This window comes from Garra rufa, chromosome 15, assembly GCF_049309525.1.
Source record: "Garra rufa chromosome 15, GarRuf1.0, whole genome shotgun sequence".
Lineage (NCBI taxonomy): Eukaryota > Metazoa > Chordata > Actinopteri > Cypriniformes > Cyprinidae > Garra > Garra rufa.
In genome coordinates, this window is record NC_133375.1 from 19353087 (window position 1) to 19374885 (window position 21799).

A 21799-nucleotide genomic window follows, 5' to 3' on the forward strand; every position below is an offset into this window, starting at 1 on the left:
CTGCTCAGCACTCAGCCGACTGATTCATTCTCCTAGCAGGGCGGCTTTCATCACCAGATGCACAAACACCGAAAAAGGCCTTTAACCATTACTGTGTGTTCAGTGAACTGATAAGCTTATCTTTAGTGGGACTGCAATAACCGTATTGTCAGATGATACTGCCCACTAATAACCTCTAATAATCCTGTATAACCACAATAAAGATTGAAAACCAGAAAAATAAAAGCTCTAATGTGCTGATAGTATCTGACACGATTGCTGCAGAAGACAATTAAACAATATCAGAGAGCTAAAAGTCTTCATTCCTGATGATACTACTAGTAATGGATTGATTGGTAGACAGATTGTAAAGGGTGAAGACTAGTTACAGAAATATCTACTCAAAGAGTTTGAATTCACTTATGGATTCACATTGTAAACAGTTTCAAACCAGGGTTGTAGGAGAAAGAACGGGATGCTGGAAGACCATATTAATTAATGGAGTTCACTCATGGCAACTGAAAATGCCTTTTGATAAGTCTTTTGTTTGTAGCTGCGTGTTTTGAACAAAGGCTTAGATAAAAGCATATTTGATATGCAGACAAGTGTTTGAAAAGCGCTCTCGGTAGAAAGGAAATGAAAAAGGAGTGAATGGGGGGAAAAAACTTCAAAGATCTAGATGAAACCGACAATTTATTTTGTTTATGTGAAAATCAATGATGAAATGAAACGCAGGCGGAGAGATATATGTTCGGGGGAATTGCAGGATGGATAATATGATACATATACAAGCTTTTAAACTCGTAATAACACACCCAACAGAATCTGAAAGAAGCACATGTGTTATGTGGTCATGTGATATCCACCTACCTCCACAATTGTGGTCTTGGCTGCCTTGCACATGGGCTGGTTGAAGTTTCGTGCCGTTTTCCTGATAAAAAAAGCACATGCTCAGCATTAAAGTCTGTAAAAGTGACTTCAAACATACGAAGCTGAGATGAAATGTTATATATGAAAGCCTAGAGTGTTCTTTCCTTTATTTACAAGGCACTGATGATGAAATATAGTGAAATAAGCCAGAATGACAAGCTATAAAAATCAGTTTGACTATTGTCAAGTCATCATCCATAGCGGTGCCCTCATGCTAAAAAATTTTAACCAAAGCAGAACGAACAAGAGTACGTTATTTTTTATGGAAAAGGAAACAGTGCACCCTTGTGGTAAAACAAAATGCTATACAAAACACTGGAAATAAGAACGTTTTCAAGCGCATTATAGCACACAGAGCTATTTTTATAACACAAATTCCATAATTTTTATTTAATTTGTACAAAAATATTAAGCACCTTTAACTCTTTTCAACATTGATACAACTCGATTCATTTAAATCAACATTGATTTCTAAAGGACCATGTGACACTGAAGACTGGAGTAATAGCTGCAGAAAATTTAGCTTTACCATGAGAAATAAATTACATAAAAAAAGTTATTTTAATTGTAATAATATTCCACAATATTACTGTTTTTCCTGTATTTTTGATCGAATAAAATTGAGGTCAAACGTTTACATACACCTTGCAGAATCCGCAAAATGTTATTTACCAAAATATAAGAGAGGTCATACAAAATGGATGTTTTTTTTTTTATTTAGTACTGACCTGAATAAGATATTTCGCATAAAAGATTTTTTTTTTACATATGGTCCAGAAGAGAAAATAATTTATAAAAATGACACTGTTCAAAAGTTTACATACACATGATTTTTAATACTGTGTTTTTTTTTTTTTTTGTTTACTGATAGTTGTTAAACAATGACTGTATGATTTTTTTGATCCATCTTTTCACACTGAGGACAACGGAGGGACTGATGCAACTATTTAAGAAGGTTCAAACGCTCACTGATGTTTCAGAAGGAAACACAATGTATTAAGTACCGAGGGGTGAAAACATTATAAAACATTACAAAGTAAGAAAAATGTACACATCTTCATTTTGTTCAAAAGTTTACACCCCCAGGTCTTAATGCATCGATTTTCCTTCTGGAGCATCAGTGAGCATTTGACCCTTCTGTAATAGTTGCATATGAATCCATCAGTTGATCTCAGTTTGAAAAGATGGAACTCAAAATCATACAGTCAATGTTAGAAAGGGTTCAAACACACAAAAATGCTGAAAACTGTACAGGACAAACAAGGGACTCATGAACAACTATCACTAAACAACAACAAAAAAACTAAACGCTGTGGATCACTGAGGTAACAATCCAGTATTAAGAAAGTGTATGTAAACTTTTAAATTAGTTATTTTTTAATAAATTCAACTTTTATTTTCTTTTGCAGACTTTTACTTCTGGTAAAACAATTAACATTTTGCAGATTCTGTAAATGCAACCTAGTTAAGTACATGTCCTCTGAATAGTAGTGGATTAAAAAGGGAATATTTAAAAACACCACTATTATATTCTATTATGTATTTTAGTATTATTTTTAGGACATTATTGTCTGTGGGTTGCATAATGAATAAAATGACTGGGTTTGAAATTACATTCATTTATAAAAGATGCCTTGTATAATATGTTTAAAATGTAATCTAAAATAAGGTTTATGTCTGTTTTTGTCTCCTTTTTCAAAAAGTGTCTCATGTGGCCTTCCCTTCAGTGAAACAGTCTGTGGGATTGTGCTAAATGAAAACAGATAGGTGATAGAAAATATCTATTTTCAGGTTTGGGCAAAACACCAAACACACCAGTGAACATGTGACACTGTACTAGGGATGGTTCGATACGTGTATTGGTACCGTTCGGTTCTCGGACAAATTCCAAATGGAAGTGATCATCCCTATCACCTTTGTGGGGGGACTTAGGGCACGTGCAGGTCATAATGTAGTCGTTTGCAATGCACTTGGCGAAGGGGGCGATGTTATTTCCTCATTATCTTCAGCTGGGCTGTTTACGTGACAACACAGCATGGTCTCTGTCAGCAGATGTCGCTGTCTTTTTATTGTTAGCATAACTAAGCGAATCTGCTTAGTGCTGACAGACGCGGGTGTGTTCGACTTGAAGCGGGGCAGCGCCACTTCAAGTCGAACACACCCGCGTCTGTCAGCACTAAGCAGATTCGCTTAGTCCCCCTACAAAGGTGATAGGGATGATCACTTCCATTTGGCATTCGTCCGAGAACCAAACGGTACCGATACACGTATCGAACCATCCCTACACTGTACAGTGAAGGAAAACAACTTCTAGCCTGTCTAAACCGAACAACCTGAGGAGAAAAATAGACACTTGTACCTGAAGATGACATTTCCAGCTTTGTCTGCTTTCCATGCTTTGACCAACGCAAAATCGCCTGTGATGGATTTTTCCATGATGTAGTGCCGGCCATTAAATTCACGCACCTAAAACACGAGAACTTTACATAAATACTATATCTGTCTTTACTGATCAAACTTCAGATATCAGCTGTTTATTGTATCACTCAATAAGACTGAAAGATAAAAGCAGTATCTCTGACCTCTCTGGGTTCACTTGCGATGGCAATGGTGCCGTCCTTGTTGTATTTGATGGGCGAGCCTCCCTCTTGAATGAGTGTGCCATAGCCTGTGGCAGTGAAGAAGGCAGGCACACCTGCGCCTCCGGCCCTGATCCGCTCTGCTAGCGTGCCCTGCCGTTAACACAGAACAATGGGTAAACAAGATCCACCTGATTGGATCTCTTTGGAAGAATGGTGCTATAAAATCTTTAGCATACATATACTTGCCAATAAACTTGCCATTGGGAACAAAGGCAAAGTGTTTAAACTGAAGGTTTGGGTACAGGATGGTCTCACCTGTGGGGTCAATTCCACCTCCAGCTCACCACTGAGATACTGCCTCTCAAACTCCACATTCTCCCCCACATACGACGAGATCATACGCTTGATCTGTTTGGTCTGAAGGAGCAGGCCCAGGCCAAAGTCATCCACTCTGTGTAAATAATACAGAAAATCAAAAACATACACCTAAATATGTCTTCATGCAATGTATTTTAAACCAAACACATGACTGTAAGATGATCATTCTCCATTGACGACCATTCAAAAGTAACCACGTCAGATAAATGTGACCCTGGACCACAAAACCAGTCATAAGGGTCAATGTTTTGAGATTTATTATTATCTAAATAAATAAGCTTTCTATTGATGTATGGTCTGTTAGGATAGGACGATATTGGGCCGAGATACAACTATTTGAATCTCTGGAATCTGAGGGTGCAAAAAAAATCTAAATATTGAGAAAATCGCCTTAAATATTGTCCAATAAAGTTCTTAGCAATGCAGATTACTAATCAAAAATTATGTTTTGATATATTTACAGTATGAAATTTACAAAATATCTTCATGGGAACATGATCTTTACTTAATTTCCTAATGATTTCTGACATAAAAGAAAAATCGATAATTTTGACCCACACAATGTATTTTTGGCTATTGCTATAAATATACTCATGCTACTTAAGACTGTTTTTGTGGTCCAGGGTCACAAATAGGAAGAAATGGACTAGATTATAAACTAAGTCACCTTGTGCAAAGACGGTATAATACTTTATACATTTAGGAAATATTACAATTTTTAAATGTTTTAAGTTTCCTATGCTCACCGCTCACTGAGAGCATTTTGTGCTCTAAATTTCAGTTAAAAAAAACAGTAATATTATAAAACAATATTGCGATTTAAAATAGCTTTTTTCTATTTTAATATATTTTAAAATATAATTTATTCATGTCATGCAAAGCTGAATTTTGAACAGCCATTACTCATTACAGCCATTACAGTTATCAGTGTCACACGATCATTCAGAAGTCATTCTAAAATGCTGATTAGCTGCTCAGGAAACATTTCTGATTATTTCATAAGAACATGATTTATTTGAAATAGATTTTTCGTAACATTTTAATATGTTTTTGTCAATTATTTTAAATTTAATGCACCCTTGCTGAATAAAAGTATTCATTTATTTTTGACTAAATAAATAAATACATCTTACTGACCCCAAACTTTTGAAAACTAGGTTTGAACTTAAAGTTGCAATCTTTCAGTTGCAAATCCACATAGTTAGGCACACCACCCTCAGATACTGAAAAACACATTTCCAGAAAACCATTGTCCAATTTAGGCTGAAATACTGATGGAAAAGTACCACTTATTTTCTAAACAGGTCTAAATCCAGTGTCCAATGGGCATTCTCTAACAAACAGGTCATTAAAATTCAAAACACGCAGAGAATACTGAGACAAAGGCCACACAAGTCATTTTTACAGCAAGAAACATGAAAGATTTCACAGATCTGTTGGACCTCTTTAGTTTGTGTGTGTGTGTGTGTGTGTGTGTGTGTGTGTGTGTGTGTGTGTGTGTGCGGTTGCTTGGCACCGTTACAGAAGCAGTGACTCAAGACTGATTTTGTCACTCATTGACTAATGGCATGACTTACTGAGACTTAAAATGCACTGAGGTAGAAAAATGTTGGCAATCCCATTTTAAAGGTAGTTAGTGCAATAGAGCAGAACTGGACATTTTTACACTGTTAAAACGAAAGGTGTTCTGGTGAAACATGAGGGGGAAATGTTTGATGAAGTTAATAAAGACGTTTTAGAAGTTCATGCGTATTTTTAGGTTCATTCAATCAACAGGGAGCACAGCACTCTTCATGTCACGACTCATTCACTGGACCGAGAAAGGTTGCAATTAGACACATACTGTGTCATGCCATGTTCTCATTAACTCTCTTCTAATGTGTCTTCTTCACTTTATCTTCAGCCAGAGAAACGACAAAGGCTTTTTAGTGCTTGAACTTCAGCTGGTTTTAAAAGAAAGAATAAAGGAAATCGTTATCTAGGTCATATGTGCTTAGAATTAACTGAGGTAACACCTTAATTTCTGAATTTTATTAAAAGCACAGGAACATAACTAGTGCAAGTTAATATTGAGTCAGACAATATTGCCAGTTATTTAATCTATTTTTGCTCTTCCAGCTCTTCCCTCAAGAAAAAGTGAAGTTAAAGCAAAATCAGTGTAGTTATTGGTGCTGTTTTGTTTTTTGAATGAATCAGTTATTTTGAGCAAATGTTTAATTGAATGATTCACTCAGAAAGACAGACTATGTATAAAATCAGCCCTTACACACGTATACTGTGAACTATTTGAGAGTATAACAATTTGTAGTGGTGTCCGAAACCAAATTTGAGTCATTCAGTCCCATTATGCACCAATTTAATAACTGATGGACATTCATAAGCTAGCTGTTAATTCACATGCACCGTGAGGGTGGCACCCAGAATTCCCAGTATTCGCCAGCAGATGGCATCCATAGCACTTGTGCCGCACTCAGCGTCCAAATTCGCTCACTCATTTTTATTCACTCCTTCAAGTACGCTAGGTCTGTGTCCGAAAGCTGAAGTTCCAAGGAACGCGTCAAGGCACATCTAAATCCAATGTCAGCTTCACTTCCTGTCTCTTGAGATACCTTCATCTGACCAATTTTTGAAAGCAGCATAAACGTATCCTTCGCTGCCTTTGATATCCCACAAACCTGTGCTTTCGATTCTGTGATAGTTAAGCTATAAAAATAAAGATGGCATGTTGTGTTTAGTGGTCAGTTTGTTTGTAAATGTTTGTTTCTAATTAACATATTGCACTTTTTATGTTACTGCTAGGGAGAAATCAGCACTACAGAAATTAAATATTCACTTAGTTTTCACCAAAGTTTGTTATATTTTGTTTTAGGTCGTTAAACTGTTACACTGCCTCAGAAGCATCTCTGAAATCAGTTTTGTGTGCGAACGCTGCCTGCAAAGTCATTGCCTGATAAGCCTTTAGACGCAGCCTATATCAGTGGAGTAACAGAAATGCAACAGTCACATGCTTTGATCCTGAATCAGTTGAATGAATCATTCAATGACTTATAACCAGAATCACTTTTCCATAGAAGCCTGTCTCTGCCACTAAATTTTAAAAGTGAAAAAATGTAATTGTGACTTTTTATCTCACAATTCTGACTTTTTTTACTTGCAACTGCAAGTTTATATCTCACAAATCTGAAAAAAAAGTCAGATTTGAGAGATCATATACACAACTCAATTGTAAACAATTGCGAGTTTATCTCTGAGAAAAAAATCCAAATTGTGAGAAAAAAAGTCATAATTGCATGACACAAATTCGCAATTGCGAGAAAAAGGTTATTGCGAGTTTATATCATGCAATTCAGACTTTACAACTTACAAGTTCATACTCTCAATCCTGAGAAAAAAAGCCTGAATTGTGAGTTTATATCATGCAGCTATGACGTTATAACTGGCAATTGCGGGTTTATATATCACAATATTGGGAAAAAAGTCCAAATTATATGTCATGACTGTCAGAATTGTGGGAATAAACTTTTTTTTTTATTCAGTTGCATAAATGGGATTCCATACTTCCATTCATCACCTATACAATGTAACCTGCAGAAAAAGTAACCCCACCACTAATACACCGACTGACAGTCTGGATCATGCAAGCACAGACAAGTGAAGTGATTCAGACTTTATTGAAAAGTCCCAGTGCTGTAGGATCTTAAAATCAACACTCTTGAAATACTTTGCGGCCAATCAGATTCACGGCACGTAATCAACTTTTGTATAATTATCCATATACTACTGCTGCAGGGCTACAGCAGCTCTTTCCACTTCAACAATAGTCTGTAACCAGATAATACACATTCGCCAATACCTACTTCCGAACAAGTCAGTACACCATTTCTAAGTAATGAGCAGTACGTTTAAAGTATTAGCAGGGGTTGTTGATGGAAAAAAGTTGCATAGAAACAGCGTCCTTCTGTGCGAGCAAAGCGTGCTAATGCCAAGCACTGCTGTGACGCTGGTTTCACATTACAATCTCACTGAGCAGTGTCTCTGTGGTAGACCAAAAGATTTTCACCACAGAGATTCAGAACTCGCAGAACAAGGTTTGAGACAACAAACAATGTTGTCAAGAGCAGCAAAATTCAAAGAGTCAGACAGGAAGGAAACAAACTTCAAGAAGGGAGTTGAGAAATTTATATTTAAAACAGGTCAAAACTTCCCTTGAGGTTTTCCAAAAACTAACTTTGGAAAAAAGCCAGATCTATTGAGCTAAAAAGGGTACTTGTATATAGTGTGTGTGTATAGTCTTATTTAAACCTGACTAGAATGATTAGAATGAACTTTATCACTTTCTTCAACCATCTTCAGCTGCAACCCACACTGGCTTCGCTCTCTGGTCACGATAGAAATAGAAAAAGACCCAAAATAACATAACCGGACCACTTTCAGAACTGACACAAAGATATAGTCATAGACAACCAACCTGGGAAAATGCCAGAACAGAGAGGCCTATACATAGTGTCAAGTCACATGTTTAGAGCAGCTGCAACATAGCAGCAATAAACCAAACGCCAATGTGCAACAAGAAACAGCCTGTACAACTAACTGTTAAAATTCAAATTTAAAAAAATGTTTTACTCCTTCTTAGAAGGAAGTTTGATTATTAATTTCCTTGTGTTGACTCTTCTGCATTTGCCAGTATGCCTAGACCCTACTTGACAGATTAATCTTGTTTATCCTGTCTGAGAAAAGGGTGGTATAATTCTTCACACTGGTAATCTCTTTCTATTTGTGATCTGTTGTGCACACATTCTCATCATCGTTTAAAGGAGAAATTCTTGTAGCGACATCTAGAGAACATTTAAGGTTATGGAGTTGAGACCTAAGATGTTTACATAGAGCAGGGGTGTGCAAACTCAGTTCGGGAGGGCCAGTGTCCTGCAGAGTTTAGCTCTAACTTGCCTCAACACACCTGCCGGAAAGTTTCTAACACGCCTAGTTAGAGCTTGATTAGCTAGTTCAGGTTTGTCTAACTGGGGTTGGAGATAAACTGACTGCAGTTGTTATTTTGCAATCTCTTTTTACATCTCAACTCACAGAACCAATACAATATAAAAAGCCCTAACTAACAAAAAATAATCGTCATTTTTATCCTTCCATTCAAATATTGTGCTGCTAACATCATTATTAGCTTTAAATTGTCAATGCTGGGAAATGACCATAGTAGAAGTTTCACGTCGGGTGGTTCTTGGTCTCCACATCATGCATTAAAATCATTTCAGAATTTTCATCACAGCTAGCCTGCAATATACCTTACATATAAGCTGTTTCTGTTGTTTGCATGTGTCACAAAGTACAGAAGGTCAGTGTTAGGCCTACTAGTGGAGTAATAAAGAGTAAGTGCTCGAATTCAGAGTAATCGCAGTTTTTGGCTGGGTTTAAGCTGTTCTTTACGTCTAAAAAGGCTTACCCTGCATTATTGCTGACAGCAGTCAGGCTCTTAACTCCTGTCTTCAGCAAACTGTTGATCAGATTTTCTGGAATACCGCACAGGCCAAAGCCTGTGAATGAGAGGAAAGGATATTAAAGAATTTAAAAAATGACTGACATTCTCATAAAAGACATTTACATATAGTCCACAAGAGAAAATAATATTGAAGTTATAAAAATAACCCCGTTTCAAAAGTTTAAAGACACTTGATTCTTATTACTGTGTTGTTACCTGAGTGATCCACAGCTGCTTTTTTTTTTTAAGTGATAGCTGTCCATGAGTCCTGAACAGTTAAACTGCCTCTGTTTTTCAGAAAAATCTTTCAGGTCCCACAAATTCTTTGGTTTTTCAGCAATTTTGTGTATTTGAACCTATTCCAACAATGACTATAGGATTTTGAGACCCATCTTTTCACACCGAGGACAACAGAGGGACACATATGCAACTATAACAGAAGGTTCAACACTCACTGATGCTTCAGATGGAAACACAATGCATTAAGGGTGGGTTGACAAATTTTTGAATTTGAAGATCAGCGTAAATTTAACTGTTTTTGTCTTCTGGGAAACATGCAAGTATTTTCTGTAGCTTCTGATTTTTTCTTATTTGGCCTAAATATATATTTTTTTCATTTAGTACTGCCCCTAACTGAAAAAATATATATATATATTTAGGCAAAATAAGAAAAATGTACACATCTTTATTCTGTTCAAAAGTTTACACCCATCCCATGGCTCTTAATGCACCATGTTTCCATCTGAAGCATCTGTGAGCATTTGAACCTTCTGTAATAGTTACATATGTGTCCCTCAGTTGGCCTCGGTGTAAAAAGTTGCATCTCAAAACCAATAAAAAAATAACATGCATTTTGTACGATCCCTCTTATTTTGGTAAAATAATTAACATTTTTGCAGATTCTGAATGTAAACTTTTGACATCGTTTTCAAAAGCCTATGTTTTCACAGTCCACACTAGAACACAAAAAAACTAATTTTCAAATTCATCTACTTTGGATAAAAATGGCCAAAATTGAGAGAAAAAGATGCGTTTCGAACAAAAATGTATTAGTGTGGACAAGGCCTATGTCTCCCTCCTTTAACACACATGATTCAACTCATCAGCTCATTAGTAGAGACTGAAAGACTTGAATTGGATCTGACCGACCTATAAGGGAGACGTACAAAATGTGCAGTGGTTAAGGGTCCCCAGGACAGGTTTGAGAATCACTGGTCTAAGTAATAAGCAGACAGTTACTCATAAAGGATGAGTTGATGATAAATCATAACGTTACCTCCCACAAGAATAGTAGCTCCATTAGGAATATCTTTGACTGCGTCTAGCGGGTTGGAATAAAAATGACCAGACCGTTGACTTGAAGTGGAAAAGTAACAGCCACATGTCTGCCAACAACAAACATTAACCAGAATGAATGCAGTAGATTGAACAAACAAAAACAAACACTAAAGGCAATAACTTTAAAGCATAGAAATTACAGCCAATAAACCTGTACCACAATGAAAACCTTCCAGCTTCCTGTCAATCTCCTACCTAATTTTCCATGGAATAAAATCAAGTGTTTGTACAATTACGTAGCAGTTTGATGAATACAGCCTAGTGGAATACAAATACTATAAAGATCAGTGGCTGACATTTCCATTCACAAGTACTGCGTCTCTTAGGATGTTAACCATTTACAGTGGAATTATGCATAGAAAATTGAATTAAAATAAATGTCAAATAAGATCCATGTCCTTGGTCAACTACAACAGTTTGACATTTTCCCAAGCTGACATGCACATGCTAAATAAACCCTGGGAGTCCAGACAAGACGTCCATTTCATCTATATCTTTATTTGTTGACACAACAGTGCATTTGACTTCACAAATGCTCCACCTAAGGACGAGGAAGCAAATGAACAGTAAATAATTCATTTGTTTCGGTTCGGTTTGTATATATGGAAGTCTTTAGTATTACCAAATAATAAAAAGACAAACATACTGAGTTATAGTAATGATCCAAAGACCATAATATATAAACCATGTATGGGCATCATCACTGTTATTCCCTCAATCATTCTTATGCTCTGACTGCATTCAGAACAACTGGCATACAGAAGAACTGGATAACCTCACAGCCACATGACACATAGCATGAGACTCCGTCATAACTATATGACTTTAAAATCCAGGCTTAGCGGTCAGGGTTTAGAGAATTCCTATCCTTGTTCTGAGAACTAGTTATTATAGCAGTCTAATTCACATGTTGTATGATCGGTATAATAAGCCAAAACTGGTGGGTGGAACAAAAAAGGAGGCGTGTGAGTAGGAGAGAGTAGAGTTGGGTTACTGTTGGTCAAAGAATATTGTTGGCAAGGCTATCAAGTTAGAATCCTAATTTTGAAAACGAGCATTTTCATGGAAGTTATTGATCAAATATTAAGAGGTTTACGCCTTATGATAGAACTGCTTAGTGACCATGTGTTTCTAGGTCAACACTAAAACAAATAGGCCTATATGAAAATATGTGACTCTGAAAATCAAGGTCAAATATATGATGATAGTCTTTAAATGGTTTGCTGGAAAAAAACACAATGCAGTACAAAATGATTAGTTGTATTAGTCTCTGAGATATATACAATTACACAAGCTTTTCATTCAAATAGACATATAAGCATTGAAACATCTTTATTTTACACTCATGCACACACATCATATACATGACTATTTATAGCCTTCTATTCTAACACGGTCTGCATGTCCATCATCGCCATGCAATAGAAAGTGGGGGCAAAAGAGAATCACCAACCGGTTTAACATCATGCAAAAATTCGGATGCACCGTCTTTTTGTTTGTAAACACTGACCTTGGCAACGGAGAACCGCGAGATGTTCGTCTTGATCGTCGCTGTCACGTTCCTGATGATCACGTTCTCCACTCTGGACAGAGCTTTGAGACTCGCCATGTCTGTAAATTAAAGGCCTAATATTGTGTATAGTGAATGATGGTGACAGTATGCCCTCGTTGATCTCAGAGAGGCGGGATGAAGTAAGCGAAGGAGTGTTGGGGGCTCGATTTGCTTATTTGCATTTAACCCTCTCAGCGCCATCTAGAAACTTCCGATTCATTCTAATGAGCCGGATCTTTTTTAATTTGTCGGTTGTTCACTATCTCAGTCTGAACGATTCGTTCACGAATCGTAATGAATCTTTCAGAGAGGTACAACGCAGGTGAATCACTTAGAACCGATGAATCGTTCTTTGAGGTGATTCTTTAAAATGAACTGTTCGAAAGAATCGGTTCGCGGAAATGAATCGGACTCCCATTCATCACTCCTGCTAATATTACAATCCACAGTTCTCAAACACACAGTATTATGGGGGTAATTTGGCTAAGGGCGGACAAGTAAACTATCACTTTGGTGAAAGCGCCAGGCGTGAAGTTTATGAATGAAATGAAAGAACAAAACAGCCCTGTAATCCTCTGCACGTGAGTAATCGCGCGCTCATCACGTGACTGTCGTTTGCAGTCATGGCCGACGACTACAGACGAAGCGTCGAGCTGGAGAGGAGGATTTTTGAGTTAGATAACAAGTGTGCCACTCTTCGGACGGAGAAACCAGGTAACTGGGAATCATGTCATCAGTTGCGCAAAACCAGCCTCGCGTTGTTATAGAAAATACACGTTCATTGGCAGAATCAGCCCGGTGTTGTCATCGCTAGCTAGTTAGCTTAGCCGCTCTGCGTTAGCATTCCTGCGAATCACAACAAACATTTTCCTGTCCTGCTATCACCCCGTTTATACGGCAAATGTTTGACTAACTAGTTTACACGAACACGATAGTACTTATACTAAACCGCAAGCCGACGTAAAAGGTAAAGCATCATTATTGCGTTCTGTATTTTTTTACATTTTTTGGCAAGCTAGTTAGGTACAGTTTGCATAAACTGAGGAGTGAAGTCGCATGTGGTCAAGCAATGATACAGATCACAACGCACTTATAATATCAAACACAACATGCGTAGTTATAGTTATTCTGCAATGTTATGATACGACCTCAAATTAAATAAACATTTAACAGACTGTCAAAACCTTTTAGCAGAATTATTCTGTAAATATTTTGCCTACTTTAGCCAGACAAAAGGTCACGGAAATGGACACAGGTGCATGATCAAATGATCACATTTCTGTGTTGATTATTTACTTGTAGTCTAAAATTCTGAAGATTATTGCACTGTTTCTGTAGAGGCACTTTCGTTTTAGGACCTGTCAGTCATAATGAATTCTGATCTTTGTATGTTTCAGTTGAAAGATTCTCAGCAGGGATGGTGTAATACGAATAAAACAGAGGCCATACGCAAGGGCTTTAAAACAAGCTCTTTTCTTATAGTTCTATGTTGATTTTACAGAGGTAGTTTCCTCTTTGTCATTGTGATGTAAAATGTTGCAATACCAAAAGCTGTCCTTAGGTTTCAGGTTTGCATGCACGAAATAAGTGTAATCATTTTTCGATTTTTTTTTTTTTAAGATTTTTAAAGGCCAATACTTCGTTGGAACAATATATACACTCTGTGGCTTCTCTTTTACCACCAACTGTAAATTCTGGTGCTGCAAGTTTTTGAACAGTAAGATTTTTAATGTTTTTTTTTTTTTTTAAAGAAGTCTCTTCTGCTCACCTTATCTAAAATTCAAATCTTTTTTTAACATTATAAATGTTTTTCTCATCCCTTTTGATAAATTTAAAGCGTCATTGCTAGATAAAAGTATTGTTTTCTATAATGGCCAAATGCTGATCTTTCTATCTTTTTTTTTTTCTAAAGAATCCTGAAAAAAAGACTGGAGAAATTATGCTAAAATTTAGATTTGATCACAGGAATATGTTACATTTTAAATGTATACAAATAGAGAGCAGTTATTTTAAATAGTAAAAATACTAATACTACTACTTTGGATCAAACAAATGCAGGCTTGGTGAGCAGAAGAGACTTCTTTAAAAAAAACATATAAAAATCTTACTGTTCAAATACTTTTGACGAGTCGTATATGAAATATTAACATTTTTATTTTCCTTCCTAGATGATGACTACCTACAGAATGCATCTTCCATACTAGACAAGTTGAAAACCTATTATAGACATGGAGGAGAGAGCAGCAGCCTCCCTAAACTGCTGCAGGATTATACACAGGTACTTTACATAACTCGGCTCTCACCCTGCAACATTCCCTCAAGCATAGCATAATTATAAATTAACAGGTTGAATGTTTGAATAATAGGGTTAATAACATGAAAATATTGTGTCAAGTGTTTTGTTTGCATAACAGTTTTTTTTTTACAGATAAGTCTTTGTTAATTCATTTAACATTTGCAATATGGTATAATGGCAGTTAATAAACTTTCAAAAGACCTGGCGCTGCATATCAAGTCAAGTTATGCCTTTGTTGCACATTCTACAGACTCACGGTTTCAAAGCAGTTCACAACGAATACCTCATGTTTATGTCACATTGTTATTGATTTGTAGTATTGTTTTTGATGGTTCTAAAAGTGCATCTTTATAAATGAGCAACTGAAAGAAAGAAAATAACAATTTCCACATTATTCAATAGGTTTTCTAGTTAAACAATAAACTCTATTTGGCATTTAATTCCAGCCTCTCACAGAAACGAAAGACTAAGGGGCATTTCACATGGAATGTGTTTTTGTGTCTAAAAACGCAAGATGCAGTATTAAGGAATGGTTTTATGAAAGCGCAGCACTGAATGCCTCCTCCACCATTTTGTCATTAAATTAAAAAATTGCCATGCCAACTTGCTACTGTAAACAAACAAAATCGTGTTGCCATGCATCCAGAGTCTTCTGATTGGTCCACTGTTTTGAAACTGAAATTTATGAGTGGTGCTGCATGTAAAAGTAAAAAATGTGGCTCATGTGCAAGACATGGCAAGAGGCGTGAAATAATTTAGTACATGTTTACATAGAAAAACAATAGTAAAGTAGTGTGTTAAAATGGAAAAAAAAACGTGTTCTGTTTGAACAGCCCCTAAAAACATTATTTAAAGGATTAGTTTATTCCTGAATTAAATTTTTTTTGATAATTTACTCACCATCATGTCAGATGTTCATGTCTGTCTTTCTTCAGACAAAGAGAAACTAAGGTTTTTGAGGAAAACTTTCCAGAATTGTTGAGGATCAGTGGGGTTGAAGCTTTAAATTGCAGTTTCAATGCAGCTTTAAAGGGCTATACATGATCCCAGCTAAGAAATAAGGGTCTTATCTAGCAAAATTTACTTTTTGACCACAAATGTTCGTCTTGCACTAGCACTGCGATACATGTATACGACTTCACGCAGTACTTAATTAAGTTGGAAAGGTCACATGTGGTTAGTTCTTCACCTGTATACTTCAGTTCAAAAAGGTAGGGTAGCACGAAAAACTCTTTCTCTTTTTCTCTTCCAATATCAAAATCGTCCACTAGGGTTGGGTCGATAGACGATGTCATCGTCCAACACCGATGGCCGATAGACGTCACGATGCTGAGCCGGCATCGTGATCCTCCGCCCCGCCGCAGCAGCAACCCGCTCGCGAAAAACACACACTTAATCACACTATATAGCCAAATGAAATGCATGCTTTCAATTTCCGCATCTTTACTTATTTTATTATTATTATTAAGAGGAAATATTAACAAGGACGTTGTTAGCGATCACAATACAAATTACAGTGAACTCCAAACGAATTACACAAACTAGTTCGTTTACGTTAATAAATGAGGCATACAAAAACAGCAGAAAAAATCTAAATAATTTTAATTAAACAAACAAACTACACCAAATATGCCTTTTTCATGGTTTTACCATAACGAACAGAGCTTGGAACAAAAAACAAGAGAATATATTTTTTTTCCATCGAAATACGAAAGTACAATACAAAGCCTAGTATACATTATAAATAACAGTTTGTCATTCAAATGCACTGGGAATATGGAAACACTTGGATTTGTGCCGAATTAGAGGTACGTGAGCCCAACGCTTGCTATTTTTAGTTTCGCTTTGTTTTGGTTTCTTTCCTTAATATATTTTGTTTCATTCCTGTTCAGTTCTGAATTGTTACGTTTAAATGATTCGTTTTGGAGTCAGGGTAACTAACTTATAGCTATGTTTATAGTGTTTATAATGTTAATACATAATAATATTTCGCTTGATTTGGTATTATTTCTGATATTACACTTTCTCTCTAAACATTCCGCTGCTCATTAAATGCATTTGGAGAGAGTGGGTTAAGCAGTAAGCAATCAATGAGAGCGATTTTGAACTTAAAGCTGACTGATCGAAAATATGTTAAGGACCAACACACATCCTCCAAATACATCTACATAAACCCGCGCTTGCTCTGTCTCGTTTGCACGCCCGCACGATCTAATGCACTTGTTAATGCCGGATCTTTAAAAATCCAGCTCAAATTAAACACTGGTGGAAACATAGGCTACAATTAATTAATTCGTTATGAATTAATTATTTAACAAAAACCATCCCTCACCCCCGCCGACGATGCCATCGTCCATCGCGATGTTTCACATTGGACATCGTACGATGCCAAATTGGTCGACATCGCCCAACCCTATCGTCCACATTGCTGTTTTACTTTTTTTGTAAAAGGTGTTTGACTTTCTTTGCACTCCTACTTTGTAAACACTTGGTCAGTACTTCCACCTACGTCATGCGCCACATTTCCAACGTGACTACGTAATGCGTGAAGTTGTGAACACTCAGCTAGAGCAACATGAGCATTTGTGGTTAAAAAGTATCGAATTTTAGCCTAGAATCTAGACGCGCCCCTAGCGGCAGCAAATTACATTTGCTTCCAAGGTCAGTCTAGTTACTCTCAATTCACTTAAAATTCCGAAAAATCCAAGATGTACCGGGCCAATCACGAGTCGGTGGGCGGGCTTAACATGATGACGACTGACCTGCGACCATAAGTTCCGTCAGACATGAATTCCTGGTTCTGTGAATTACGCATGGAAAACTGAACAGTATTTATATAATTTTTTACTTTGGATACAGAGCCAGGTCCATCTGTCCTGAGCAGGAGCTCGTTACATGTGAACGCGCTGTGGTGTAGAATACGCAAACACCGGAAGCGATCTGTGGCGTGTATACGACACTCATTGTTCAAACAGTGCACAGAGATTGTGGATATAGCGGCTATTCAAAATGGTAATTACTTGCGCTTATCCTGGTTGTTCAAACCCATTTAAAGCTAAAAGATTACGTTTGCTTGCGCAAACTCGTCCTGGGCTTTTTCACCGATTTCCCCTTCCGGTGTTTGCGTATACTACATCAGAGCAGGGTGTAATTTGGATTTGTCTGTGCATGTTTTTGTTTTCTTTTAAAGGTTTAGTGCCCATCTATGTCTATTATTTGGCTGACAGACTGCACAGTGCACTGATTTTCGTTAAAAATCTCCGTCGCTCTGACTACGTCACCTGACAGACAAGTCTCTGATTGGTTGTAGCGCTATCCTATTGCGTGGAGAGGAGTTTGAAAGACAACCGTTTATCCCACCCCTCCGGTTGAGCCCTGTCTATGGAGAGTGCCCAGACCCTACATTTATGTGGGTCTGGCTTGCCAGGCTAATCGAATTTAATTTTTTTTTAGAAAATGGCTTTCTCAGCTGGATCCTTTGAAGCTGCAATTTGAACCTTCAATCCGCTGATCCTATTGAAGTCCACTATATGGAGAAAAATCCTCTCAAAAAATATAATTTCTTTTCATTTTGTTTCATTTCAAAAACTAGATACCTCATGTTAGATGTCATGCTCATATGGCCCACTGTTTTACCTACTTTCTACAGGTTGTCTTGGACATTACATTCTATGAGGAAAACAAGCTTGTAGACCAGGAGTTTCCTGAGGACACTTCCCCTTTTAAAATACAGCAGTTACTACAGGACTTGACAGAGCCAGAGGTGTTAGCAGGACGCCTGGTACCTGCACAAGAGGTGCTGTATTTCTGTTTCTGTTTAAAATCTTTGTGGAAAAATTAGTTTTATTATTTGCTGTTGATTCTCCCACTGGATAATAGTTTAGGTTACAGACCACCTGTGCCATTTGGAAATGCGCAGTAATCATTCCATCATTTTTTATGACTTTACATGTGGGTGTTAACAGACATAGAAAAATATAGACCTGAAGGTTTTAATTTATGCTATTTTAATTGGCATAGACTGAATAAGATTAGAAAGCTGTTCTGTGAGTAACTGTAGTGTTATGCTGTGTTTTGTTTCAGGTGCAGTCTGTGCTGGGCCTGGAGCTGCTGGAGTGCCTATACTGGAGGCGTGGGGCATTATTATATATGTACTGCCACACACTACACCAGCGCAAGCAATGGATCAAGAAGAACAAAGCCACATTCCTTAAGGTTCTTTCCCCAACCTCTCACCCCACAGTGCCAGTTTTAGTGGCCATGACTTGAGTAAGTGTTGCAATGCTCCATGTCTTCACAGTGTCTTCAAGAAGGTGTGCGTTACCTTATGAGAATGTTGCAAGTGAGGAACTCAGTCAAGCTGAACGATGGTGTGGTTTTTCATGACTCTGCAACCGCCAATTTTCTGGCAGAAGGTACATCTTTCCAAATGTACTTTCTGATGTAAAACTAAAAGGCCAATGATTGATTTCTTTCAAGTTTTGTTTGGAATTCGAGAGCTGAAAACTCCACACATGCAAGTCATTGTGCACACATTATTCACTGACTTCAGACTGTGTCTCTGTGTGTGACACATCAGGCATCTGTCATTAATTAGTCACCCTCATGTCGTTCCAAACCCGTTAGACCTTCATTCATCTTCGTTCAAATGTTTTGGATGAAATCCAAGAGCTTTCTGACCCTGCATAGACAGCAACACAACTGACATGTTCAAGGGTCAGAAAGGTAGTAAGAACATTGTTAAAATAGTCCATGTGACAACAGTGGTTCAGCCTTAATTTTGTGAAGCTACCAGAATAGTTTTTGTGGTACTGTTGTGAACCCGTGTTTAAGACTGATACTGAATAAAGCCATTATTCTTGTTTTCTTTGCACACAAAAAGTATTGGCATAGCTTCATAAAGCTACGGTTGGAGCTGATGTCACATGGAGTATTTTAATGCTGTTCTTTCTACCTTTTAATTCATCTTAAAACCAAGAATAACATTATTTTTCAAGAATAAGATTTTTACTCATCTAAATAAAATGTTTGTAATGAGTGTGTTTTTATATTCCTGTTAAAACTGACTAATTTATTTAACTTTTTTCCCCCATTAGGTATCTTTTCTGATACTCACTTGCTTACAATGATGTACATTGGTGAGATGTGTTTCTGGGCAGTGAAATATGAGGACTGCAGCATGGACACCACAGAGCGCAAAGAGGACAGGCTTCATTTCCGAGATATTGGCACACAAATCCTCCATAAGTACGTCCTGGCATGTGAGGGGCCACTTCAGGGTCAGGGCTGGAACACAGAGAATGCCAAGGAGATCCTTAGTATTTTACAGTAAACCTGGAGAGAGCTTTTAGGAGAGGAGATTCACAAAATGTCATTGTTCTGAAGCTAGCAAAAAAAGTAAACACAAACAAACATACAAACAAAAAAGATTAAAAAAGAGAATACTGAAAACAAAAAACGGCACTTATCTTCCGGTCCAGATTGGTTTTCTGGATGTGTTTTCGCTGAGAATGTGGAATAATACTTCTAATGTAAAATATAAACAAATAACTATTTGTTTAAGGAAAAAAGAATTCCAGCTGAGAAACATCACAACTTTTTATTTATTTTAATTTTTATTTATTTATTTTTAATTAATTACATTTATATATGTCATTTATATATGTTAAAAAGAAATGGTACAAAAGAGGGTAAACATGCAGGTATATGTTGCATATTTAAGTATTCGTGACCATTTTTAAGTATGGACCTTTTCTTTTTAATAACATCTTTGTATATGACACCTCTTCTGCTCACTTATTAAAAGTTGCATCTTTATTCCTTTCATTGACCAGATGTAATGTTCAGAGATGGGAATTTGGATATTTTGATAGTATACTTTTAAAAAGCTAAACTTTTTGGTCATGTTCTTTTTAAAATTAAGTTCTTTTTTTTTCTTTTTTTTTTTTATGTCTTCATTGAAATAAATTTTGGGTTAAGAAATGTTGAAACATCAATGTCTGAGTGATATTTTGGTTTCACATTTATGAGAGTATTAACAGATAAACTTCAGGTTGTACCTATATTTTATATTCCTATTGCTAACCTTTTAATGTATCATGAACACTAATATCCTCCATTTAAGCTTCAAAGTGAAACAATTAAAAAAGCATTATGAGTTAATTAACAGCCCAGCCCACTAGTTCAGGCAAGTGCAAACACATGTGCTGGTGTAGTATTCATAAGACAAGATTTATTTGACAAAAACCACCTTACATTTCTATCTGTTTTGAGGTTAATGGCAGGACTACATAATGTTAGTGGCCTTTTAATATAATTTTGCTTGTTAAAATAAATCATATGCTTATCCAAAGTAAACTTTCAGAGAAAAGTTGACAAATTGGTGTTTGTGAGTAACATGTTTTCTGCAAAATCTTGAAAAAATATTGACTTTAATTACAATCTATAGGTAACAGGGGCACTAGAATAACAATATTTAAGTAGGTTAACTTCTTTTCAGTGTTCTTATGAAAGATTAGGAGTGATACTTGAAATTGACAAATTGATAGACATTTAAAACAATTAAATTCATCTTTTAAATGTAATTAAATTATTGAAATTAAAAAAATAACGACATTTAAAACTGTCTGTTTACTTGATGTCATAAAAATATAGTTTTGTCCATTTAAAGTTTGGTAACACTTTCATTAATTAACATGAACTAAGAATGAAGTTAATGATAATTTCATGTATTAATGCATTGTTAATCAAATTTACAAGTTGTGTTTGTTAACATTAGTTAATGCACTGTGAACAAACAATTAGCGACTGTTTTTATTAAGATGAACAAATAGTGTAATGTATTCATTGTTCGTTCATGTTAGTTGATACATTATCTAATGTTAACAAATGACACCTTATTGTAAAGTGTTACCATTTTATTTTTACGTGTCACTCCTAATCCTCCATATGTCCTCCCAAAAACTGAACGTTATTTAACTTGCTTTATTCTGTTGTAGTCTGGCGGTGCCAATTTCCAGAACTACAATTCCCACAATGCAGTACTGTGCGTGCGCCTATGAAAACACGAGAGACGTGTAACTTTGACAGTTCCGGGAAAATCCACAGGAATACTTAACTGATATTGAAATCGTGATTAATAGTTAACAGTCATGTCATGTAATGAAATAAAACAAATGTATTAACGTATTTGCTCTATTAAAAAGTTGGATATAGAAATCTTTCTAAGAAATAGTTTACAAATAAGTGTCAGT

General features: G+C 36.3%; 2 protein-coding genes across 2 annotated transcripts in view; one reads left to right on the forward strand and one right to left on the reverse strand.

The window, feature by feature from the left end:
• The window catches only part of LOC141287679 (succinyl-CoA:3-ketoacid coenzyme A transferase 1, mitochondrial-like), a 38667-nt gene extending 26360 nt beyond the window's left edge, over nt 1-12307 (reverse strand). The window contains exons 1-7 of the mRNA XM_073819823.1: nt 12209-12307; nt 10637-10745; nt 9325-9415; nt 3807-3942; nt 3492-3641; nt 3269-3375; nt 850-910 (exon numbers count right to left, since the gene is read on the reverse strand). Of these exons, the coding sequence (XP_073675924.1) occupies nt 850-910; nt 3269-3375; nt 3492-3641; nt 3807-3942; nt 9325-9415; nt 10637-10745; nt 12209-12307 (753 nt within the window). The remainder of the gene's footprint in view (nt 1-849; nt 911-3268; nt 3376-3491; nt 3642-3806; nt 3943-9324; nt 9416-10636; nt 10746-12208) is intronic.
• A 559-nt stretch (nt 12308-12866) lies between these two features.
• Nucleotides 12867-19991, forward strand: LOC141287554 (RAB7A-interacting MON1-CCZ1 complex subunit 1). Its single transcript, XM_073819716.1, has 6 exons — nt 12867-12964; nt 14419-14528; nt 18196-18342; nt 18630-18761; nt 18847-18961; nt 19643-19991. Exons 1-6 carry the CDS (start codon nt 12874-12876, stop codon nt 19876-19878), a joined length of 831 nt encoding a protein of 276 aa, XP_073675817.1. The 5' UTR covers nt 12867-12873; the 3' UTR covers nt 19879-19991.
• Nucleotides 19992-21799: the final 1808 nt, after the last annotated feature.